Raw genomic sequence first — 11,071 nt, 5'->3', positions numbered from 1 at the left:
TTTGTTTGTTTTTCAAGACAGGGTTTCTCTGTAGCTTTGGAGCCTGTCCTGGAACTAGTTCTGTAGACCAGGCTGTCCTCGAACTCATAGAGAACCATCTGCCTCTGCCTTCTGAGTGCTGGGATTAAAGGCATGTGCCACCACTGTCCAGCTAAATTTCTCCATATTGGGGGATAATTCTATTATAAGTTGAACACAAGTGTAACATCTGCTTCATAAAAGGTGAATGCACGCCATATGAGACCATTGCTTCCTTGAATTTCCTTAAATCTAACATTTCCCCCAAGAGTCTATTTAGCTCTTATACAGCCTTAGGGGTATCTATCATTTGGCAGTTGTTCATGTAAGGTTAGCTCGAGGAAGCTTACAACCCACAATGAAGAGGGAGCTGATTGTCTAAAAAATGCACAAGGGATTGTGCAGAAGAACCATGTGTAGCCAGAGCTGCCGGAAGGCAGAGCCAACAGGTCTATGGCAGGTAAGCCTGTGGCCTTTCGAGTGCAGGCATTTCTGGAGTTTGGGTGGCAGCAGGAGACTGTTGTAAAGAGACTGCAACAGGAAAATTCCATGCTCACTAAGAAGCTTGGGGTAAAAAAGAAGAGACAACCTTCCCAGAGGGCTGATGGCTCTAGCTGGAATCCTCGCATGCATTTCCAGCATGTGCCTGTTGCAGCAAAGCACAGGCAAGTGGGATTTTTGTGAATTCATGCCCTGAAGTTGGGTTCCAATTGTTGCAGGGGTTCTAATTGGTGTTAATAATGAAAACCTGGAGAACATATCAGGGTAAATGCTTAAAGATTAGTGAGACAAAGGAGCAAGCCATAGTCAAATCTTACCTTGCTAACTCCTCAGCTAAAAAAGGGTCTGAGTTCCTGTCTACTCACACCTTATATTCCTCTCTCTGCCAAGCTACTTCACTGACTGTCTGTACAGAGCTCTAGACCTCTATGGTTATCTAATGGCTAGGTCCATCCTCTGATCTTCAGGCAAGCTTTATTTGTTAGAGCACAAACAGAATATTACCACAATTGGCCATTTGAGTTTTCTCCATTTGAAAAGTATCTATTTACTTCATTTGCCCATTTGTTGATTGGCAGTTTTATTTCCTCATTATTTAATTAATTTAATTTTTGATAGATTCTTGCTATGGGCATTATCAAAAGTGTCACTGGTGTAGATTCTCTTAACTATACCATAAACATATTTTGATGTGTTTTTGGACTTCTCTCAATTTTTATTACTCTTTGGGGGTGAAGTAAAATATGCTTCTAAACCTCTGAATTGTCTCTGTTGGATTATGCATATTTTAGGGAAATTTTGGATTATATCAAATATTGATGATGTAGATTTTTCTATCAGTTCATACTGGCTCAAATATTCTCATAAAATGGGTTCCATAGGACACTTATAAGTTACTGTTAAAATTGACAGATGTAATGCTGTTCCAATCCTTCCTACTATGGAAAAAAAACAAAACTCTTTGTGTATAAATCAGTCAAATATTCTGCCTTCCATACTTACATTTTTACTTTTTAATAGTGTGACATTATACCTAGAGTTTTGTTGTCTGAAGTTTTCTGACCTGCCCAGTTCCTGCAATAGTTAAGTTTCAAAGAAATCACACAGAGGTCTACATTAGTTATAAACTGACTGGCCTAGTATTTCAGGCTTCTTATTAACTCTTATAACTTACATTAGCCCATTATTCTTATCTATGTTAGCTGCATGACTCAGTACCTTTTTCAGCGAGGCAGTCACATCTTGCTTCTTCTGTGGCTGGTCAGGACTGCAGAGAAATGGGCTTCCTTCTTCCCAGAATTTTCCTGTTCTTGTCGACCCATGTCTACTTCCTGTCTAGTTGTCCCACCGATACTTCCTGTCTGGCTACTGGCCAATCAGCATTAAATATAATTGACAGAATATAGACGTTTGTCCCACCCAACTGAGCCTGTTAGAATAGAGTCATGTGAGGCCCAAGTATACACAGGATTGATTGTTGTTGGTATTTTACCGTGATCTACAAGTACAGCACTTAAGGCACATTACCTCCTCATGAATTTTATTTCTGGGGCATGTCTGCTGTGATCATGTGCAACATAAGCACAACAATCATAACAAATAGAAAACCATGTCCATGCCTTAAATATGTGTCTTGTTTCCTGTATACTGCTTATAAGACTATTTTATCATCCTGTTTTCACAGTGTTAGAACATTCATGATAGAATGTGACTGTATTGGAAATCATCATTTTTGAGTAATTATCTTCACTTACCTACATTCCATCTCCTTATAACCAGGAAAGCACTTCCAGGTAGCACATGGTCAAATCATACTTTTTTGTTTCAGAGTCTGTTGACATTCGGGGATGTAGCTGTGGACTTCCCCCAGGAGGAGTGGGAGTACCTGGACTCTGCCCAGAGAGCTTTGTATATTGATGTAATGTTGGAAAATTATAACAACCTGGTCTCTGTGGGTAAGAACATTTTGCTTGTAGAATTCTTAACCCATTTTTTATTTGTTCTGGCTTCATAGGATGTAAAATCTGTTAAGCTGTCCTTGAAACACCAGGAGAAAGGCAAAGTTTAGTAGTGGGAAAGGACTTCATGCTATTTAAGTTTCTTTTTCCATTTTCCATTTCAGAGGTGTCATATACTCTTCATTTTGGTTTCAAGATTCATCTATAAGTGCACATAGTATTTCCACTCAAGTTTTCTTTTTAAGAAAAGATTTATTTATGTATTTATTTATTTATTACTTATATAATGCCAGAAGAATGCATGAGATCTTGTTACAGATGATTGTGAGCACCATGTGGTGGCTGAGAATTGAACTCAGGACCTCTGGAAGAACAGTTAGTGCTCTTAACCGCTGAGTCATTGCTTCATCCCATCCACTTATATCTTAATGTTCCATGTCCATTATTGCAGTTGACATGGTTTAGTTGTTAGAAAAAATTCATGATATACAAACTGGAAATATTTGGAAATATTAAAAATCCTGAAGATTTTGACAAGAAATATCAATTGAGAAATCTTGCTTAAATTCTTCTGCTTTGTATTTTCATGTACTGAGCATGTATTGTGTTAGACTTCTGTATTATTTTTTTAAAGTTCCAGCATATGTCAGAAAGTACCTCAAAGAACATGTGGATATTGTATGCAAGGTAGGCCTAGTCACCTGCCCAGAGAGAATAAGATTTCCCCGGAATGTGGAGATGAGAGAGAGTAGCTACACCTAGGGTGGGCTAGTAATTGAGTAACAGAGCAGTGAAGATTTCAAGAGAAATAAAAAGCAAGAGCTGAGAATGTTTTGTGATATTCAATTCCTAAAAAGGTTCTTGACCATTTAACTTATTATACAGTCTTGGCCCCAGGATGCATCTTGCTTTCATTACTGTCAGAATATGTTGAATCTCATTATACCTGAGTTATGGTGATTAAATACTAGTATGAAATGTGATTTTATTTGACTATGTTGAAATCAGATTGAAATAACTTTACAAAATCCTAAGTCTAATGTTGAACCCAGGAAATAGGATTATTCTTTAATTGCCTTCCTTGTATTCATATCTTCATATTACATGCTTAATTTTCTTGTTAGTCAAGAATACACAGACATAATTTTGGAAAATAATCACAGGAGTTGGTTACAACAGCAAAAGAAACAGCAGTTTGTGGAGCTCAGACAGTGCGGTGTAGATATAAGCACTAGTTGTCCATGACAACCCTGCCTCAAACAACTAGAGTCTCTGATGTCTGCCAGAGTACTGCCTTTGCATCCACTACTTTAGAAGAATCTAAGGTGTTTTTCTAGAGAGAAAAATAAATCCTGTACTGCTTTTGATTAAGACTATAAACTTGAAGGAATTGGGTGTTCTCAACAATACTCAACAATATTGCCTATCACTTAGCAAGTATAAACACCATAAACCTTGGATTAAAACTCCTCTTTATCAATTTCTGAAAAGAAATATTTAAAGCTAGAAACATGTATTCTAAATATAATCACTCAGTGAGCTCTACCCCAAAACTAATTAACGAACCTCAATTATTTTTTCCATCTTTTTCCCAGTTAGTTATTTCTAATAGAGATGAGATATCTGTTATTTATCACTGACTTTGAAGGCTTTCATGCTATTTTTCTGAGAATCCATACAATTACAGTGGATGAAAAAAGTTGAGTACTGGGAATTCTAGTCTAGATAGTTTCAGGTTGACATACTTTAAGAGGGAATTTAGGGGAACAATCATTTATCAAATGTCTAATCTTGGAACAAACCCTATTAATATGACTTGTGCTCATTTTCAGAGAACTATTGTAAATGTGATCCTGCTCATCAACATATGAATACAGAAAAGAAGTCATGTCAGTCTAATGAGCTTAGCAAAGTCTTTCATGGCCCCTTTACATGTGCACTTAAAAATTCAAGTGAATCTACACAAAACTCTAATAACTGCAGCTGCAGTAATCACAGAGATGCCTCTATTGACTCATCAAACCTAGATAGACATGAAAGCATGGCCACTGGAGAAGAACCTCGCAAATCTAGAGACTGTGAGAAATCTTTAAATTCTTGTTCCAGCATTACTCAAGATCAGAGACTCTACACTGCAAAGAAAGACAACAGGCAGGAAGAATATGATGATCATTTCAGCTCTGCATACAGTCTTTTGCAACAACCAATCTACATTGGAGAGACACCCCACCAATGTGCAAAATGCAGGAAATGTTTCAGTACTGCCTCATGCCTCACAGTACATGAGAGAATTCATACTGGAATTAAACCCTACAAGTGCAATGTTTGTGAAAAGTCCTTCACCCAGTGGTCAAGTCTTAAAACACATCAAAGACTACATACTGGGGAGAAACCTTACAAATGCAAAGAATGTGGAAAGTCATTTCCTCAATTATCAGCATTTAATAGCCATCAGAAAAGGCATACTGGAGAGAAACCTTACAAATGCAAGGAATGTGACAGATCCTTTGCCCACTATTCCAATTTCAGAAGACATCAGAAAATGCATACTGCTGGGAGACACTATAGTTGTCAAGAATGTGGCAAAGTCTTTCATCAGCTTTCACACATTAAAAGCCATTACAGACTCCACACTGGAGAGAAGCTTTTCAAGTGCAATGACTGCGACAGATCCTTTCCCCACTATTCATCACTGAGTAGGCATAGGAAAACTCATTCTCTAGAGAAGTTTCACAAATGCAAAGACTGTGGTAAGTCCTTTTTTGAATTATCACACCTTAAGAGGCATTACAGAATCCATGCTGGTGAAAGGCCTTACAAATGTGAGGTGTGCGACAAGTCCTTTACTTTGAATTCAACTCTTAGAACACATCAGAAAATTCATACTGGGGAGAAACCTTACAAATGTATGGAATGTGACAAGTCCTTTACCAAACATTCAGATCTTAGAAGACATCAGAGTGTTCACACTGGAGAGAAACTTTACAGATGTAAGGAATGTGATAAGTCTTATACTAGCTGCTCATATCTTAGAGCACATCAAAAAATCCATACTGGAGAGAAACTTCACAAATGCAAAGACTGTGGCATATCCTATATCCATATTGCAAGTCTTAGAAGACATCAGAGAGTTCATACTGGAGAGAGACCTTACAGTTGTAAGGAATGTGACAAATCCTTTACCAGTTGCTCAAATCTTAGAAGACATCAGAGTGTTCACACTGGGGAGAAGCCATACAAATGTATGGAATGTGAGAAGTCCTTTACCCAGGACTCACATCTTAGAACACATCAGAGAGTCCACACTGGAGAGCGACCTTACAGTTGTCAGGAATGTGACAAATCTTTTTCTCACTCTTCTGGTTTAAGGAGACATCAGAAAATCCATAATGGAGAAAAACCACACAAATCCAAAGACTGATAGATTCTTTAAACAGAATTTGAATCTTGGGAGACATTAGAAAATTCATACTGGAGAAAAACACACCATTGTAAATAATGTGACCTAACATTTTCTGGTATTTTTACTTAAAAATCACAACAGAATAAAAATTAGAAACATGAAGATAAGAAAATTGTGAAAGTCTTTTTTCTTATTTTTAGTCTTATACTACGGAAATTGGAAGTTTATTTTCTATAATGTACCTTTTTCATAATAATATCTTTCGTCTTCATAGAATATGTACCACACGATCCCATTCCATTTGAATGTAGACAGTGTTAGTATAAAGTTAACATCAATCATTTTTTCATAATAAAATAATTCTTTAGCCTGGCATGGTAGTATATACAGGTACATAATCGTAGCACTTGGAAGGTAGAAACAGGAGGATCAGGAGTTCAAGGCCAGCCTTAGCTATGTAGTAAGTTCTCAGCCAGCCTGAACTGTATGACATACTTTTTCAAGAAGATGATTTTTTGACAGTTTTATCTATCTGCCTGACTGCCTGCCAGTATCTGTCTGTCTGTCTGTATTGTGATTATATACACCAAGAATTATTCTCTTATTTCCCTTCTTCTCCCCTTGAATGACATTTCTTTTTTTTGACTTTTACTGATTCTTTTTTTTATAATAAAAAATAAACATTTTTATTGTTTTTATTTTTTTATTTTATTTATTTATTTATTTATTTATTTATTTATTTTGGTTTTTCGAGACAGGGTTTCTCTGTGGCTTTGGAGCATGTCCTGGAACTAGCTCTGTAGACCAGGCTGGTCTCGAACTCACAGAGATCCGCCTGCCTCTGCCTCCTGAGTGCTGGGATTAAAGGTGTGTGCCACCACCGCCCGGCTATTGTTTTTATTGAGCTTTATATTTTTCTCCACTCCCTTCCCTACCTCTCCCTCTCATTCTACCATCTCCTGTGATCCCCATACTCCCAATTTACTCAGGAGATCTTGTCTTTTTCTACTTCACATGTACATTAGATCCATGTATGTCTCTTTTAGGGTCCTCTTTGTTGTATAGTTTCTCTATGGTTGTGATATGTAGGCTGCTTTTTCTTTGCTGTATGTCTAAAAGCTACTTATGAGTAAATACATATTATATTTGTCTTTCTGGATCTTGGTTACCTCATTCAATATGGGGTTTTCTAGATCCATCCATTTCCTTGCAAATTTCAAGATGTCAGTTTTTTCTGCGTATAGTACTCCATTTTGTAAAGGTACCACATTTCCTTTATCCATTCTTTAGTCAAGGGGGCATTTCAGTTGTTCCCAGTTTCTGGCTATTACAAATAATGCTGCTATGAACATAGCTGAGCACATGTCCTTGTGGTATGATTGAGCATCCTTTGGCTCAGACCTGCTCCCTCTGAGGTCGCTTACTTTTACCCTGTGAATTATTAATGAAGATTTAAGTATTAAAAAATATCCTCGAGTTTATGTTAAAATAAAATTCTTCAAATGTAGCAGTGGGAAAAGCTTCTCTTTTTCTTTTAATGTGTATGAATGCTTTGCCTGAAAGTACATCTGTACTAAACATATGCCTGATGAAGACAGAGGACAGAGGAGTCATTAGAGCCCCTGAAGCTGGAGTTACAAATCATTGTGAACTGTTGTGCATGTGTTGGGAATTGAACACTTGTCCTCTGAAAGATTGATCACTGCTCTTACACACTAAGCCATGTCTTGAGCCCTGGTTAAAAAATGTGTGTGTGTGTATACATTTATATTCAGTATCCAAAAATTCATAATAATGCCAGGCATGCTGGTATACTCCTTTATTCCCATCGCTCAGGATGCAGAGGCAAAAAGATCTCTGTGAGTAGGAGGACATCATCATCTACATACTAAGTTCCAGGACAGCCAGGAGTACATAAACTCTTTGTCAAAAACAAAAATAGCGATGCCCATCAAAATCCCAGCAAAATTCTTCACAGACCTCAAAAGAACAGCACTCAACTTCATATGGAAAAACAAAAAAAAATGCAGGATAGCTAAAACAATCTTGTACAATGAAGGAACTTCTGGAGGCATCACAGTCCCCGACTTCAAACTACAGAGCTACAATACTGAAAACAGCCTGGTATTGGCATAAAAACAGACAGGAGGACCAATGGAACTGAATTGAAGACCCGGATATCAATCAACACACCTATAAACACCTGATTTTTTTTTTTGAAAGAAGCAGAAAATATAAAATGGAAAAAAAGAAAGCATCTTCAACAAATGGCGCTGACACAACTGGATATCAACATGTACAAGAATGAAAATGGATCCATATCTATCCCTATGCACAAAACTCAAGTCCAAATGGATTAAAGACCACAACATAAAACCAGTCACACTGAACATCATAGAATAGAAAGTGGAAAGTATACTTGATTGTGTTAGCACAGGAGACCACTTCCTAAATATAACCACAGTAGCACAGACACTGAGAGAAACGATCAATAAATGGAACCTCCTGAAACAAAGAAGCTTTGGTAAAGCAAAGGACATGGTCAACAAAACAAAACAGTAGCCTCCAGAATGGGAAAAGATCTTTATAAACCCCACATTGGACAGAGGACTGATCTTCAAAATATACAAAGACTCAAGAAACTAGTCGTCAAAAGAACAAATAATCCAATTTTTAAAAATGCGGTACAGACTTGAACAGAGAACTCTCAACAAAGGAATCTAAAATGGTTGAAAGACACTTAAGGAAATGTTCAACATCCTTAGCCATCAGAGAAGTGCAAATCAAAACAACTCTGAGATTCCATTTTACACCTGTAAGAATGGCCAAGATAAAAAACACTGATGACAGCATATGCTGAAGATGTGGGGTAAAGGGAACACTCCTCCATTGCTAGTAGGAGTGTAAACTGGTATAGCCCTTTTGGATTTCTCAGAAAATTAGGAAACAACCTACCTCAAGACCCAGCAATATGCTCAATCATACCACAAAGATATGTGCTCAACTATGTTTATAGCAGCATTGTTTGTCACATTTGTCACAGCCAGAACCTGGAAACAACCTAAATGCCCCTCAACTAGCAAAGCCCCTCAACACAATGGAGTACTACACAGCAAAAAAATTAGACATCTTGAAATTTGTAGGCAAATGGATAGATCTAGAAAACATCATATTGAGGTGACCCAAACCAAGCAAGACAAATATCATATGTACTCACTCATAAGTGACTTTTAGACGTGAAGCAAGAGAGAGAGAGAGAGAGAGAGAGAGAGAGAGAGAGAGAGAGAGAGAAGAAATTCACAATCCCAAAGGACCTAGACAACAAAGAGGACCCTAAGAGAGGCATACATGGATCTAATGTACATAGAAAGCAGAAAATACCAAAATCTTATGAGTAAATTGGGAGCTTGGGGACAATAGGAGAGAATAGAAGGGGAGGGGAGAGGAAGGATGGGGAGCAGAGAAAAACTGTAAGAAAGTAATATAAAAGTATGGCAACATCTTCAGTTTTCACTCTAATTGTTTTATACACTTCAAAATTCATACTTCTGTGAAACCATATAAAGATATAGAATATATATTCCCCATGTCTTTCTGTCCATTGGAATTTACACCTCTCCAAATGTATTGAATTGACAAATGCTTTACAGTGTTGAAATTTCAGAGATAAAAGCAAATTCATCATTAAAGAAAACACTGTGATAAATTCTTAGGTTTTATTCATCTTCAAAATCTTCATACAAGAGTCATGCCACGTGGGTTCAAAATGATAGGCTCCTATGTAGCTCCTTTGTGGTCATATTTCAGGATTCCTCTCTCTTCCCTACTACTTACTCTACTACATTCTGCTACCAGGACACCCACTTTTGAATCTCCTACCACCTATATTCTACTCTCTAACCCCTCTTCCTGCAACTCTCCACTGATGGTCCCTTTCTAGAATCCTAGCTTCTACATGCAGTCTTACTAAAACACACAAAACAAAGTTTGTAGCTTAGATGCATATGTGAGAGAACATGTGATGTTTGACTTTTGTTGCCTAGGTATCTGAACTCGTCATCATTTCCTGTTACCTATATGTACATCTATATTTCACACTTTCATTTTTATTTACACCTTAATAATATGCCAGTTTATGGAGATAAGAATCATGGTTTCATTTACCCATGTTTTAGTTTGTGGACATATAGATTGATTCCATTTCGTAGATACGGCCAATAACACATCATTGAACATGATGGGCAAGTACTCATTGATAAGATGGCAAGTCCTTGGAGTTTATGCCCATGAGTGGTTATTGTGTATCATCTTCCTCTTCAATTAAATCCTTCCATTTTGGAAGAATCTCCTTAAAACACAGGGCATGGCTGGGCAGTCATGGCGCATGTCTTTAAACCCACAACTCGTGAGAAAGAGGCAGGTAAATCTCGGTGAGTTTGAGGTCAGCCTGATCTACAAAGCAAGTTCCAGGATAGTCAGATCCACACAGAGAATCCCTGTCTCAAAAAACAGCAAAACGAAACAAAAGAAAACCAACCAACAAACAAAAAAAACCCACAGGGCATGAAAAGAGAGGTAAAGGAATGGAGTGCTCTAATGGTTCTCATGCTTCCCGATGTTGCAGCCCTTTAATTCAGTACCTCATGTTGTGATGACCCCCGTTCATAAAATTATTTTGTTATTTCATAGCTGTAATTTTGCTACGGTTACAAACTGTAATGTAAATATCTCATATGCAGGGTATCTCATATAAGACCCAAAAGGGACCATGATGGAATTGAGGGACACTGCTGTCAGGTGAGGTGATAAATTCAGTCTTGCACAGGAGCTCTGGTAGCTTGGGAATAGAAAACTTCAAAGTTTTGAGAAATCACAGAAACTGACATATACTGAAGACCAGTGGTGACATGAAGCCTTGTGAACGTACTACAAGATTCTTGGACTTTCTGTTCATGGAGATCATTGTTGGATTAGCTAGACAGCAGGTCATTCATTTGAATCCCCTTTATATGTGTATAATATATGTGTATTATCATATATGTATTACACATCATATATACAACATGTGACATGCATATTATATACCTCATATATGTATAACACATTACATATGATGACATGTATATATACACACACAATGAGCAAAATATTTTATTCCTCTGTGTGTGTGTATACAGAGAGAGAGAGAGAG

General features: G+C 37.3%; 1 protein-coding gene across 1 annotated transcript in view; it reads left to right on the top strand.

Moving 5' to 3' along the window:
• LOC101988238 (zinc finger protein 345-like) overlaps positions 1-6,047 on the top strand; it is a 14,403-nt gene extending 8,356 nt beyond the window's left edge. The window contains 2 exon segments of the mRNA XM_013355447.2: positions 2,348-2,474; positions 4,310-6,047. Of these exon segments, the coding sequence (XP_013210901.2) occupies positions 2,348-2,474; positions 4,310-5,898 (1,716 nt within the window). The 3' untranslated portion in view covers positions 5,899-6,047.
• Positions 6,048-11,071: the final 5,024 nt, after the last annotated feature.

The sequence above is a fragment of the Microtus ochrogaster genome, unplaced genomic scaffold (genome assembly GCF_000317375.1).
Source record: "Microtus ochrogaster isolate Prairie Vole_2 unplaced genomic scaffold, MicOch1.0 UNK130, whole genome shotgun sequence".
NCBI classification, from domain to species: Eukaryota; Metazoa; Chordata; class Mammalia; order Rodentia; family Cricetidae; genus Microtus; species Microtus ochrogaster.
The sequence above is the reverse complement of the archived record's forward strand: the minus strand, read 5'-3'. Positions and strand labels throughout refer to the sequence as shown.